Source organism: Chiloscyllium punctatum, chromosome 9 (assembly GCF_047496795.1).
Source record: "Chiloscyllium punctatum isolate Juve2018m chromosome 9, sChiPun1.3, whole genome shotgun sequence".
Lineage (NCBI taxonomy): Eukaryota > Metazoa > Chordata > Chondrichthyes > Orectolobiformes > Hemiscylliidae > Chiloscyllium > Chiloscyllium punctatum.
The window spans coordinates 3,898,371-3,913,123 of record NC_092747.1 but is presented as its reverse complement, the minus strand read 5'-3'; the positions used below and the strand labels follow the sequence as shown (position 1 = coordinate 3,913,123).

At 46.3% G+C, this 14,753-nt stretch overlaps 1 protein-coding gene across 1 annotated transcript in view; it reads right to left on the bottom strand.

Moving 5' to 3' along the window:
* The window catches only part of LOC140481087 (E3 ubiquitin ligase RNF121), a 78,294-nt gene extending 69,401 nt beyond the window's left edge, over window positions 1-8,893 (bottom strand). Inside the window, exon 1 of the mRNA XM_072576732.1 lies at window positions 8,756-8,893. Within this exon, the coding sequence (XP_072432833.1) occupies window positions 8,756-8,848 (93 nt within the window). The 5' untranslated portion in view covers window positions 8,849-8,893. The remainder of the gene's footprint in view (window positions 1-8,755) is intronic.
* Window positions 8,894-14,753: the final 5,860 nt, after the last annotated feature.

The window sequence follows — 14,753 nt, the reverse complement described above, 5'->3', positions numbered from 1 at the left end:
AATGCAACAAGCCATCGTGGTGAGACCTGGACACATGTCCCTGAACAATAGTCTGGGCTCCAGATTACCCAGCCCAGTGTTTCATCCCCCTCAATTGTTGACGTTATGGTACCAAAGCAGATTACAGACATTGGGACATAGAAAATAGGAGAAGTCAGCCATTCAGCTCCTTGAATCTGTCCTACCATTCGATTAGATTATGGCTGATGCTCTACCTTAGCACCAATAATTAACTTTGCATCAAATATGACTCCTCCTCACAACTCACTGCAGCCTGACCTGCCAGGTTTGTCCAGCACTTTCTGCTTTCGCTTCAGATTTCCTGCAGGATTTTGATGACAGTTTCACAGCTCCACAGACTAGTATCCAACTCCAGAATTTAAAAAAATACATACATTTATTAACTGAATTTAAGTTCTTCCAGTTGTCACGGTAGGACTTGAATCGGTCTCAAAATATATTAATCTGAGTTTCTGGGTTACTAGTCCAGACACTTATTACAACACCACTGCCTCCTCCCTTGTTCTTCTTAACTAAGTCAGCAATAAACAGTGAAAGCAAAGAAATCTCCTTAAAACCCCAACACAATACAGCTATACTCAAGCCTGCACATAGAAGCCAGAAAACAACAGAAAGTAGCAGTGCACAAGCAAAAGAAAATTTTCAAGAACTAAAGCTAAAGTGGTCAGGCATAAATCATAGCGGATGCCATGTTCTGAAAATCCTTTTACAAGTTACTGGGGAGGAAAGGGGATTCAGTTAGGGAACTGGCTGCATTCTGATTGAAAAACTGGTAAAACCATTAAACAATTACATCTGCATGAACCTACGTGGGCTCTCCACAACAGCATGTAAATATAGCTCAAGGCAGTGGATATAATTAATTTCAATTAATAAATCTACAATAGAGAATAAGGTTCTAAAAGGGGAGGGCGAACAGCCAGAAATTGTGTTACATATTGGCACTAATGATATAGTCAGGAAAAGGATAGAGGATATAAAAAGTGCTTTCAGGGAGTTAGGATGGAAGCTGCAAAGCAGGACGAACAGAGTAGTGTTCTCTAGTTTACTACCGGTGCCATGAGATAGCGAGGCGAGGAACAGGGAGCGGGCGCAGCTTAACACGTGGCTGCGCAGCTGGTGTAGAAGGGAGGGTTTCAGATATGTAGATAATTGAGATGCCTTCTGGGGAAGGTGGGACCTGTATAAGAAGGACGGGTTGCATCTGAACTGGAAGGGGACCAATGTCCTGGGTGGAAGGTTTGCTTGAGTAGTTCGAGAGGGTTTAAACTAGTATGGCAGGGGGGGTAGGAACCTGAGCTGTATACCAGAGGTGAGAGTTGATGCAGATGAAGCAATAGCAAGAGGTAGACCAGCTAGTGGGAAGGATTTTCCTAGGAAGGAACCAAGGGATCAGTTAAAGTATGTTTGCTTTAACGCAAGGAGTATCAGGAATAAAAGTGATGAACTTAGAGCATTGATCAGTACCTGGTGCTATGATGTTGTGGCTATAACAGAGACATGGGTTTCTCAGGGGTTGGTTGCTGGATATCCCAGGGTTTAGAGCATTTAAAAAGAATAAGGAGGGGGGGGAAAAAGATGAGGGGGTGTAGCACTACTAATCCGAGAGGGTATCACAGCTACAGAAGCTTCCATTGTCAAGGAAGATCTGCCTACAGAGTCAGTATGGGTGGAAATTAGGAACAGCAAGGGAGCAGTCACCTCGTTAAGGGTTTACTACAGGCCCCCCCAATAGCAGCAGGGAGATGGAAGAAAGGATAGGTCGGCAGATTTTGGAAAAGTGTGGACATAGTAGGGTTGTTGTAATGGGTGACTAACTTTCCCAATATTGATTGGAACCTCCTTCGAGCAGAAGATTTGAATGGAGCTGTTTTTGTAAGGTGTGTTCAGGGGGGGGGTTTCCTAACTCAGTACGTTGACAGGCCGACGAGGGGAGAGGCCTTTCTAGACTTGGTGCTTGGAAACGAGCCAGATCTTGTGGTGGGTGAGCATTTTGGAGATAGTGACCACAACTGCCTCACATTCTACATAGCTATGGAGAAGAGGAGAATTAGGCAAAATGGGAGGATATTTAATTGGGGAAGAGGAAACTATGATGCGATTAGACATGAGTTAGGAAGCATGGATTGGGAGCAATTGTTCCATGGTAAAGGCACTATAGACATGTGGAGACTGTTTAAGGAACAGTTGTTGCGAGTGATGAATAAATATGTCCCTCTGAGACAGGCAAGAAGGGGTAAGATAAAGGAACCTTGGATGACGAGAGCGGTGGAGCTTCTCGTCAAAAGGAAAAAGGTAGCTTACATAAGGTGGAGGAAACTAGGGTCAAGCTCAGCTCTAGAGCTTTACAGGCAGGTGAGGAAGGAGCTCAAAAATGGTCTGAGGAGAGCCAGGAGGGAGCACGAGAAAGGCTTGGCAGAACTGATTAGGGAGAACACAAAGGCATTTTACACTTATGTGAGGAATAAGAGAATGGTCAGAGAAAGAGTAGGGCCGATCAGGCATAGCATAGGGAATTTGTGTGTGGAGTCTGAGGAGGTAGGGGAAGCCCTAAATGAGTTTTTTGCTTCTGTCTTTACGAAAGAAACAAACTTTGTAGTGAATGAAACCTTTGAAGAGCAGGTGTGCATGCTGGAATGGATAGAGATAGAGGAAGCTGATGTGCTGAAAATTGTGTCAAACATTAAGATTGACAAGTCGCCAGGCCCAGACCAGATTTGTCCTCGGCTGCTTTGGGAAACGAGAAATGCAATTGCTTCGCCACTTGCGAAGATCTTTGCATCCTCGCTCTCCACTGGAGTTGTACCTGAGGACTGGAGAGAGGCAAATGTAATTCCTCTCTTCAAGAAAGGAAATAGGGAAATCCCCAGCAATTACAGACCAGTAAGTCTCACGTTTGTCGTCTGCAAGGTGTTAGAAAAGATTCTGAGGGATAGGATTTATGACCATCTGGAAGAGCATGGCTTGATTAAATTCAGTCAACACAGCTTTTTGAGGGGCAGGTCATGCCTCACAAATCTTATCGAGTTCTTTGAGGATGTGACTAGAAATGTTGATGAGGGTTGAGCTATGGATGTGGTGTATATGGACTTCAGCAAGGAATTTGATAAGGTTCCCCATGGTAGGCTCATTCAGAAGGTCAGGAGGAATGGGGTACAGGAAAACTTAGCTGTCTGGATACAGAATTGGCTGGCCAACAGAAGACAGCGAGTGGTAGTAGAAGGAAAATATTCTGCCTGGAAGTCAGTGGTGAGTGGTGTTCCACAGGACTCTGTCCTTGGGCCTCTACTGTTTGTAATTTTTATTAATGACTTGGATGAGGGGATTGAAGGATGGGTCAGCAAGTTTGCAGACGACACAAAGGTTGGAGGTGTCGTTGACAGCATAGAGGGCTGAGAGCATAGAGAGGGCTGACAGCATAGAGAGCATAGATGCAGACATGGGCTGAGAGGTGGCGGATGGAGTTCAACCTGGATAAACGCGAGGTGATGCATTTTGGAAGGTCGAATTTGAAAGGTGAGTACAGGATTAAGGATAAGATTCTTGGCAGTGTGGAGGAACAGAGGGATCTTGGTGTGCAGGTACATAGATCCCTTAAAATTGCCACCCAAGTGGACAGGGTTAAGAAAGCATATGGTGTTTTGGCTTTCATTAACAGGGGGATTGAGTTTAAGAGCCGAGAGATCTCTATAAAACTTTGGTTAGACCGCACTTGGAATACTGTGTCCAGTTCTGGTCGCCCTATTATAGGAAAGATGTGGATGCTTTGGAGAGGGTTCAGAGGAGGTTTACCAGGATGCTGCCTGGACTGGAGGGCTTATCTTATGAGGAGAAGTTGACTGAGCTCGGACTTTTTTCATCGGAGAAAAGGAGAAGGGGGGACCTAATTGAGGTATACAAGATAATGAGAGGCATAGATAGAGTCGATAGCCAGAGACTATTTCCCAGGGCAGAAATGACTAACACGAGGGGTCATAGTTTTAAGCTGGTTGGAGGAAGGTATAGAGGGGATGTCAGAGGCGGGTTCTTTACACAGAGTTGTGAGAGCATGGAATGCATTGCCAGCAGCAGTTGTGGAAGCGAGGTCATTGGGGACATTTAAGAGACTACTGGACATGCATATGGTCACAGAAATTTGAGGGTGCATACATGAGGATCAGTGATCGGCACAACATCGTGGGCTGAAGGGCCTGTTCTGTGCTGTATTGTTCTATGTTGTTCTATAGACAGAATCTTTATAACTCTGGCCATGAAACTATCACTGATAGTCCTAAAAACCCATGCGGTTTACTAATGACCTTTGGGTAAGGAAACTTGCCATCCTTGCCCTAGCAGGCATACATGTGTTTCCAGATGAAGTATCACAATTTTTACAGCTTGGAAGGAGTCTCTTCGTTCACCATGTCCACATTGATAATCAAACATCCCTCTGTATTAATTTCACTTTCATAGAGTCATAGTGATGTACAGCACAGAAACAGACCTTTTCGGCCCAACTTGTCCATGTCGATCAGATATCCCAACCTAATCTAATCCTAATTTGGAGATGCCGGTGTTGGACTGGGGTGTACAAAGTTAAAAATCACCAATGAAGGAGCTTCGCTCCGAAAGCTAGTGTGCTTCCAATTAAACCTGTTGGACTATAGCCTGGTGTTGTGTGATTTTTAATCTAATCCTATTTGCCAGCACTTGGCCCACATCCCTCTAAACCCTTCCTATTTATGTACTCATCCAGATGTTTCCAGCAATTTTGAGTTCAATAAATATCGCCTCAAATAGCCTACCTAGCCAGCCAGTCAATAACACAGTCTCCACTGCCCTTCGGGTAAAACAGAGGGTTCCAAGTCTTTGAAACCCCATTTTTTACAACTGAATCATTGAATATCTTCAGGTCAAAGGCAGACAGATTGTTGACACCCAAGGGGGTGAAAGGTTATTGGGGTTGGCAGGAATGTGGAGTGATCAAATTAACCATGATGCTATCAAATGGCAAAACAAGCTTGAAGATCCATATGGAGTTGAAAGCGTGGTGTTGGAAAAGCAGAGGTCAGGCAGCAGCTGAGGAGCAGGAGAACCGACGTTGCGGGCAAGAGCCCTTCATCAGTGCTGTGTCATTCATTCCTGATGCAGGGCTCTTGCCTGAAACGCCGATTCTCCTGCTCCACAGATGCTGCCTGACCTGCTGTGCTTTTCCAGCACCACACTCTTGAGTTTGATCTCCAGAATCTGCAGTCCTCACTTTCTCCCTGAAGATCCATATGACCTATTCCTGCTCCCAAAGAGTACGCAAGAGAATTTCAGTAATCTAGGTTCAGCGCCAGTCCCAGCGTCTTCAATCTATACCTGTGAGGGAGGTAGAGGAGGGTCAGAGACATTGTACAAAGTAATAGAAACAAAAGGCTAATTTATGGGGTGACCTGTCACTCGACCCTTTCTCATATGTTAAAGTTATAGAGATGTACAGCACGGAAACAGACCCTTTGGTCCAACTTGTCCGTGCCAATCAGATATCCTAAACTAACCTAGTACCATTAGATTAGATTAGATTACTTACAGTGTGGAAACAGGCCCTTCAGCCCAACAAGTCCACACAGCCCCGCCGAAGCGCAACCCACCCATACCCCTACATCTGCCCCTTACCTAACACTACGGACAATTGAGCATGGCCAATTCACCTGCCCTGCACATCTTTGGACTGTGGGAGGAAACCCACGCAGACACGGGGAGAATGTGCAAACTCCACACAGTCAGTCGCCTGAGGCGGGAATTGAACCCGGGTCTCTGGCGCTGTGAGGCAGCAGTGCTAACCACTGTGCCACCGTGCCGCCCCCATTTGCCAGCGTTTGGTCCAGATCCCTCTAAACCCTTCCTATCCAGATGACTTTTAAATACCATTGTATCAGCCGCCACCACTTCCTCTAGGAGCTCATTCCAAACATGTACCATCCTCTGCACAAAAATGTTGCTCCTTAGATTCTTTTTAAACTCTTTCCCCCCTCACCTTAAACCTATGCCCTCTAGTTTTGAACTCCCCAACCATGGGGAAAAGGATCTCGGCTGGTCACCCCTCTTGATTTTATAAACCTCTATAAGCTTACCCCTCAGCCTCCGACACTCCAAAGAAAATAGTGTCAGCCTATTCAGCCTCTCCCCATAGCTCAAACCCTCCAACCCTGGCAAAATCCTTGAAAATCTTTTCTGAACCTTTTCAAGTTTCACAATATCTTTCCTAAAACAGGGACACAGAATTGAATGCAGTATTCCAAAAGTGGCCTAATCAATGTCCTGTATAGCCAACTCCTATACTCCATACACTGACCAATAAAGATCTTGCTAAAGCTATACAAGGTGCGAGTCAGCCCATGGTTGGAATACTGTGAACAGCTCTGATCCCTTTATCTAAGGAAAATTATCCTGGCGTTGGAGACAGTCCAGAGAAGGTTCATTCGGTTGATCCTTGATATGGAGGGACTGTCTTATGAGGAGAAGTTGAGTAGGTTGAGTCTACACTCTTTGGAGTTTAGAAGAATGGGAGGAGGCCTAATTGAAATATACAAAGCCTTAGGAGCTTGACAAGGATAGATGCACAGAGGTTGTTCCTCCTTGTAGTAGAGTCTAAGGTCAGAGGGCATAACCTCAGAGTGATGAATTTGTTGAATTCTTTACCACAGAGGCTTGTCAAGGCTGGGTCAGTAAGTATATTCAAGGCCGAGATGGAAAGATTATTAATCAGCAAGGGAATCAATAACCAAGGGGAAAAGTGGAGTTGAGGATTATCAGATCAGCCATGATCTCATTGAATAAATGGATTCAATGGGCCAAGTGGCCTCCTTTTGCTCTTATGGTCTTAAGGGAGCGCCAAAGGATAAGAATACAATTAAGTTAAAGGAAATAAAAGGTGAATCGGGGGTAGATGGGCTGTGGAATTCAGAACATAATAGATAACCATGATGTTACTGATTAGCAGAGAAAGCTTAAAAGGTGAAATGACCTACTTCTGCTTCTAATTCATACATTTCTATGTAAATTGGCCTCAAATCTGTTCAAGACCAGATCTTCTAGCCTCCACAGGTCCTCTGTCCCAAGAAAATACAGTCCTTCCTCCTGCACCATCTCAGCAACTCAGACAAGGTAGGCAGGAAAAATGAGCAGCTGAACAATGTGCTACTTTCAAAGAAGAAATGGTTTGGACACAGTTGAGGTGCTTTCCCTTGTAAAGGAAGGGAGGGCAAACAAATCCTGAGCTCCCTGGATGAAAAAAGATGTAGAAATTATGAAGAAGCAACAGTGTGCTTAGGACAGACATCAGTAGAAAATCTGAGTTTCAGACTGAATGGAAAAGATTTGGAGAAGTGGTGAAAAACAAATAAAAGCAGAGTGCATGTGAAAAGAGACTGGCAGCTCACTTAAAGGGAGTCTTCTGTAGGCTTATATAAAGTGATTGAAAAGAAGTGTGGCCCATTAAAGACCAAAAGGGAGAGTTACACATTGAGGTATTAAATTCTGCACCTACACAGACAGAGGATGATTTGAGTGGTCTGGCAGGCTGAAAAGTAGATAAATCTCCAGAGCCAGATAAAATGTACTCCAGGCTGTTGAGTGAAGAAAGGGAAGAAATAGCAGAGGCGCTTGCAAAGAATTTCAATTCCTCTATGTCAATATGAGAGGTGCTAGAGAACTGGAGGAGAGCCAGTTTGGTGCCATTATTATTCTGGAAAACAGCAAGGAATGAACCAGAAAAATACAGAACAATTGGTCTGAGTTCAGCAGAGCAGCAACAATTGGAAGCAATTCTGAGGGACAGAATTACACCACATTTGGAGAGTCTGGGTCTAATCAAGACCAGTCAGCATGGTGTTGTTCAGTGGCAGTTATGTTGGCCATACATGACAGAATTTTTCTAAGAAGCAACCAGGTGTCACAGCAGTGCTTTTGATGTAGCCTACTTGGATTTCAGCAAAGTGCTTGATAAGGCCCAGCACCTGAGACTGATAACAAAGGTAAAAGCTATGGGATCTAAGCAAGTTTGGCAAACTAGATCCACAATTTGCTGAGTGGCAAGAAGCAGAGGGTAGTATTGAGTGAAGCACTGACACAGTTAGTTGGGCTTGTGGTCTGATGGTACATGTATTTTCTCTATGTTTTGTTGATCATTAATATGCCTACATGCTGGTTTGAAATGCAGAGTGATGCCAACAGTCCAGGTTCAATTCCCACATCAGGTCAGGCTACCACTGAAGGATTCTCCTTCTCAACCTCCCCCCCTGCTCGAGGTTTGGTGACCCTCAGGCCAAACCACCACCAGTCATCCCTCCCTCTGATTAGGGGGTAGCCCTGTGCTCTGGTGAGAGTATGGCAGCTTTTATGTGGTTATTGAGATGTAACTGTAAACCTCTGATTCATGAAAAGTGGCTCTGCAGCTGAGATTTGGCCGTGGTCACTCCTCCACCACCTGCTGACCCCCCCCTGAGAGGATCAGGAGGAATGGTGGCACCATCTGCCGCCATCACAAGTGGTAGGTACCAGGGGCATCACAGCGGGTGACAACATTCTAACGACAGGCGAGTGGTGGTGGGCGCCGCAGCTTTGCTCCGAATCCGTGTCCGTGTCCGTGTCAGTGTCGGTGAGGAGGACTCCCCGGCCCACGGCCGCTTACAGGGAGAAGTCTCCTCACGGAGCTGACCACAGGCTGGGGCGTGGGCGGGGAGGCCATCAGCCGCCCTGCCTTCCTTACCGGCTCGTCCTCGTCGTCCCCCGGGAGCCGGTGCCCCTCTCCTTGCGGCCCGGGCCCGTGCCCGTGGCCGTGAAGCTCCATCACCGCCGCCATCTTTAGCCTAGTAACCCAAGAACGCCGCCTCCCATTGGCTCGGCCGGCCCGTCCAATCGGCGGTCACGATACACCGGGAAGGGATGGGGGCGGGAACGCGAACACGTCACTGACCACGCTCACGGAGCGGCAAAGCCCCGCCCCGTCACGCGCTAGCAGGTCACGTGCTGTTCAGGTGTTGCAACGTGAATGTTTCCGGGGTAACCAAGCTGTAAAGGGAGCGTCAGCAGGTGGGTGGAGCCCAAAGAATCTGAGGTCCCTGATTGGGGCAGTTAACCTGATTCAGTCACGGAGCCCTGGCTGACAGGTACAAGCTGGAGTGTCTTGGTGACCAAATACTGGCCTCTCAGCTGTCATTGAGTTGGAGTTAGAAGCACAGAATCCCTATAGTGTGGAATCAGGCCATAAGGCCCAAAGAGCATCCCACCCAGTCCCCCACTACCCTAACCGTGCATTTACCACGGCAAATGCACCTAACCTACACATTCCTGGACACTAAAGGTAACTTGGTAAAAACAATGACTGCAGATGCTGGAAACCAGATTCTGGATTAGTGGTGCTGGAAGAGCACAGCAGTTCAGGCAGCATCCAAGTAGCTTCGAAATCGACGTTTCGGGCAAAAGTGGCATGGCCAATCCACCCAGCCTGCACATCTTTAGACTATGTGAGGAAACCGGAGTACCCGGAGGAAATCCATTCAAACAACAGGAGAACATGAAAACTCCAAATAGACAACTGCCCAAGGGTGGAATTGAATCTGGGTCCCTTGTGCTGTTAGGCAGCAGTGCTGACTACTAAGCCACCATGGGCTAAGCATTTCTAAGCTATTTTGGGAAGCTTGACTTGTTCAATTCTGCCATCAAAGAGTGGGGCTAGTATTTGGAAATAATGTGTTATTTTTTCTGGGCAAACAATATTGGAGAAGACAAAAAGCAACAACAATTCTTCTGACAGCGTAGGTAGCTTTTTCAGTTTTTGGTAGCCTAACATTCCCAGAGGCACCAGATACTAAAAACTTTTCAAGACGCAGGTAGATAGGATAGTGAAGGAGGTGTTTGGTATGCTTTCATTTATTGGTCAGAGTATTGAGTACAGGGGTTGGGAGGTCTTGTTCCAGCTGTACAGGACATTGGTTAGGCCACTGTTGGAATATTGCATGCAATTCTGGTCTCCTTCCTATCGGAAAGATGTTGTGAAACTTGAAAGGGTTCAGAAAAGATTTACAAGGATGTTGCCAGGGTTGGAGGATTTGAGCTACAGGGAGAGGCTGAACAGGCTGGGGCTGTTTTTCCTGGAGCGTTGGAGGCTGAGGGGTCACCTTATAGAGGTTAACAAAATCATGAGGGGCATGGATAGGATAAATAGGCAAAGTCTTTTCCCTGGGGTCGGGGAGTCCAGAACTAGAGGGCATAGGTTTAGGGTGAGAGGGGAAAGATATAAATGAGACCCAATGGGAACTTTTTCACGCAGAGGGTGGTACGTGTATGGAATGAGCCGCCAGAGGATGTGGTGGAGGTTGGTACAATTGTAACATTTAGAGGCATTTGGATGGGTATATGAATAGGAAGGGTTTGGAGGGATATGGGCCGGGTGCTGGCAAGTGGGACTAGATTGGGTTGGGATATCTGGTCGGCATGGACGGGTTGGACCGAAGGGTCTGTTTCCATGCTGTACATGTCTCTGACGCTAGTTGAGAGATTTAGCTAAGGAACATTGTGACCCAAGTCTCCTCTAATTCTGAGATGCTATTGGTTTTACTCGGCAATTCGAGAATCTAATCATAACCAGCAGAATCTGTATTGGGATTTTTGATAAGGTTAAGATGATTGGCAGAAGCATGTGATTTTGGTTTAACCCTAAGTAAGACGCTGAGAGACTGCTGTGTGGGATTAATGGTGTGACCATTGCAAAAGCACCTAATAGCTGAAGCCGAGCTGGACTACAAACAGGCACCACAGCTGGCTTTGTCATCAGAAAATGGAGCTTATGAATTGCAGTGTATGCTGATGGAAGTGGATACCCTTGCCAGGCTAACTAAGCTTGAGGAACACCACTTGAGTGAAGGCAAATACACAGCCTCATTCAGGCAGCCTCATTCAGGACATATCCTGAACAGAGGGACCTCACATAGAGGACTTTTACGTGAAACTAGTGAGAGGGGCGATCCTTCACAAAGCTGGACATGAGCCATGTGTACCTGCAATTGTGATTAAATTAGGATTCCCAGAGTATGTTACAATTATTACCCATAAGGATTTGTACCGATATGAAACTGTCCTTTCGTCAGCCTGTGCCAGTGGATGCTGAAGAACATTTTACAAGATTTACCCCAGGCTGCCAAATATCTGGATGACATGCTATTGAGAGAACTTAGTATTTTTAGGCATTTCTCCTAAGCAGGGGTACATTCTAGGGGGGAGAAATGTGTGTTTCAGGCACTCCAAGTGACCTACCTGGGCTACAGAGTCGACAAGAGCAGGTTACACCCATTGGAAGATAAAGTAAGGGCGATCAAAGGTGTCCCAGCTCCCACATCTGTACCAGAGCTTAGGTCTTTCCTTGGGTTGGTGAATTATTACGGAAAATTCATACGTAACCTGGCCTCCATCTTTGGTACCTTTATATCTACTAGAGAAAAAGGGTCAGTCTTGGAAATAGTTTCATAGATGTAGCCTTTAGGGAAGTGAAGAAGCAGCAATTGTTGTCTAAGGTGTTTGCCCACTACAATCCCAAGTGAGATGTGGGCCTGACATGTGACGCCTCTCCATATGGTATTGGGATAGAGTTGGTTCACTGATGGCTCCGCAGAGAAGAATGGCCAATAGCAAATTGCAAATGTAAATTTGTAACAGTAATGGATCACAAACCCCTGCTAGGTCTACTTAAAGAGGACAGGGCCGTGTTGCCCATAGCTTCAGGTCAAATTCAGTGAAGGGCTCCAATTCTGAGCACATACAAGTTGGAGCACCGTCTAGGCGACCAAGTGGCAAATGCGGATGCCGTGAGCTGCCTCCCACTCGCAAATATGTCATCTGTGGTGCCCCCACTGGAAGACTCTGTTCTGGTTTTAAATTTTCTGGAGACCCTTGCAGTCATCGCTGACAATATCAGACTGTGGATACAACAATCCTGTCCTGGCAAAACTAAAACAACTGGGGAAATTCTGGTGGTGATGGGAAATCAAAAGGGCTATCATGACCAGAATTAAAAACTTTCTGGATTCGGTGAGACCAGATCACCAAACAGGAAGGCATATTATTATGGGAAGCAAAAGTGATTGTCCTGAGCAAAGGTCGCCGCCAGATACTGGCTGACCTCCACCAGGGTCATCCAGCAGTTTCCAAAATGAAGATGTTGGCAAGAAGTTGTCTGATAGCCAGGATTTGATGCTGACATAGCCGTGATGGTGGGGCAGTGCCCAGAGTGCCAACAAGAATAAACATTGCTGCCAGCAGCTCTCCCACATTTGTGGGAATGGCTGGGTAAATTCTCAACCTGGTCACATGTTAACTATGCGAGTCCTTTCACGGGCTCTATGTTTTTAGTCATGGATGCCCACTCTTAAAGTGGTTGGACATGCATACAGTTCATTCGTCAAACACAGGGATGGTGATTGAAAAGTTGTGAGCATCTTGTGCAATATTCCCAGAGGGATTGGCCACAGACCACAGGGTATCGTTTACCAGCAGCGACTTTGAGTATTTCCTAAAGTCGAATGGCATCCATTGTCCATTAGTCTGGCAGAAAGAGCAGTCCAAACTTTGAAGGCAAGCTTAAGGAAACAGCTTACAGCTTCACTAGATACCAAACTGTCCTGGTTCATGTTTGATTATAGGATCACCTCTCACACAACTAGGACAGGTCCGGCAATGTTGCTAATGGGGAGAAAACCCTGCACCAGGGTTAAATCAGATCTTCTGGGACCTAGGGGTAAGACTGAAGCAGCTTTAGGAATGTCAATGCTGGACACAAGACCGCTCTAAGCGAGAGAGTCAGTTTACCTCAGGGAATGAAATTTAGCATTAAAACCATGAGACTGGCCCTGCATGAGTAAAAGGCATGGTCAATGCAAGGTCAAGTCCTGTGACATACAAAGTTCAGGTCGGAGATGCAGATCTGAACAAGCACAAGGACCACATGAAAGCTGCAATGTCACAAACTGGGCAGGAGCTAAACATACCCAGCCCCTCAGTATAGCCGGCAACGCTGAAGAACCTATCAGTTCTCTCCCTCTGCCAAGCATCGATGAAACCTCTGAGTGTATAGTGGACACAACAGAAGTTCTTGCTGAGATGCTCTGGGCACAAGAGTTGGGTTATGGCCCATATCCAAGGCAGAGTCAGAGGAAACGGACCTGGTGTGAAAACACCCCAGGAGGATCTACAGGAAAAGGAATATGTCTGATAGAACGGGAGGAAATTAGTGACTGGTATGAGGTCAACCAGGTGGATCTCATTGAATATGAGCTCCCTGTTGTGGTTGTTAATCTGGTTCAATCAGGGAGCCCTGACTGACAGATATAAACAGGAGTGTCATGGGTTCTGCTCACTCTGAGAGCTGGCTCTGAGGGAGCTGGGTCAGTGTAATTTACTATGCACATGTAAATAAAGGGTGAGTTGGTGACAGAATACTGGTCATTCATAGAGTTATTCCAATGAGATTGGCTTGACTTTGGGGTAGGAGATAGAGGAGGGTGGTAGAGCACTATTTGTGTGGCTGGATCCCAGTGTCCAGTGGTGTACCACAGGGATCAGTGCTGGGTGCCTTATTCAACTAAAACAGAAGTTGCTGGAGAAACTCAGCAGGTCTGGCTGCATGGAGAGAGAAAAAGCACATAAGATATATCAGCAAAATTAGGCAATTCAGACCACTGAGTCCAGACACCGTTCAGTCATGACTGTTATGTTTCTTAATCCCACTCTCCTGCCTTCTCCCTGTAACCTTTGATTGTCTTACCAATCAAGAACCTAGTTATCCCTGTCTTAAATACACACAATGACTTGACTTCATTGCCTTCAGTGAACATTTTGAATCCAGTGATCCTTCATCAGGTGTTAACTCTATTTCCCTTTCCACTGATGTTGCCAGACCTGCTGAGTTTCTCCATCAATTTCTGGTTCTTTTTCAGATCTTCAGCATCCACTAAGAATATTGGGGGCATAATACGTTTTTGAATGATGTGGAGGTAGTTGTTATGATTGTCATGGAAGTTCCATCACATTCCCACATATAGATTAGATTACTTACAGTGTGGAAACAGGCCCTTCGGCCCAACAAGTCCACACCGCCCCGCCGAAGCGCAACCCACCCGTACCCCTTCATTTACCCCTTACCTAACACTACGGGCAATTTAGCATGGCCAATTCACTTGACCTGCACATATTGGACTGTGGGAGAAAAACGGAGCATCCAGAGGAAACCCACACAGACACGGGGAGGACTTGCAAACTCCACACAGTTAGTCGCCTGAGGTGGGAAATGAACCCGGGTCTCTGGCGCTGTGAGGCAGCAGTGCTAACCACTGTGCCACTGTGCCGCCCATATAGTTGAATGGCTGAAGGGCTTCTCGATGAAGGGCTTATGCCCAAACGTCAATTCTCCTGCACCTCGGATGCTGCCTGACCTGCTGTGCTTTTCTAGCACCACTGGATTAATAGGGTAGATAAGAAGGCATATGGACACGCCTTTATCATTCCTAGCCTGGACTATAAGAGCAGGGAGGTTATGTTGGAGCTGTATAGAACTTTGGTTAGGCCACAGCTGGAGTACTATATGCAGTTCTGGTGACTATTCTGTAGGAAGGATGACCACTGGACTGAGTGCAAAGTAGATTCACCAGGATGTTGTTTGAATGGAGGCTGGATAAACTCGGTTGTTTTCTTTGGAGCAGAGAAGGTTGAAGAGG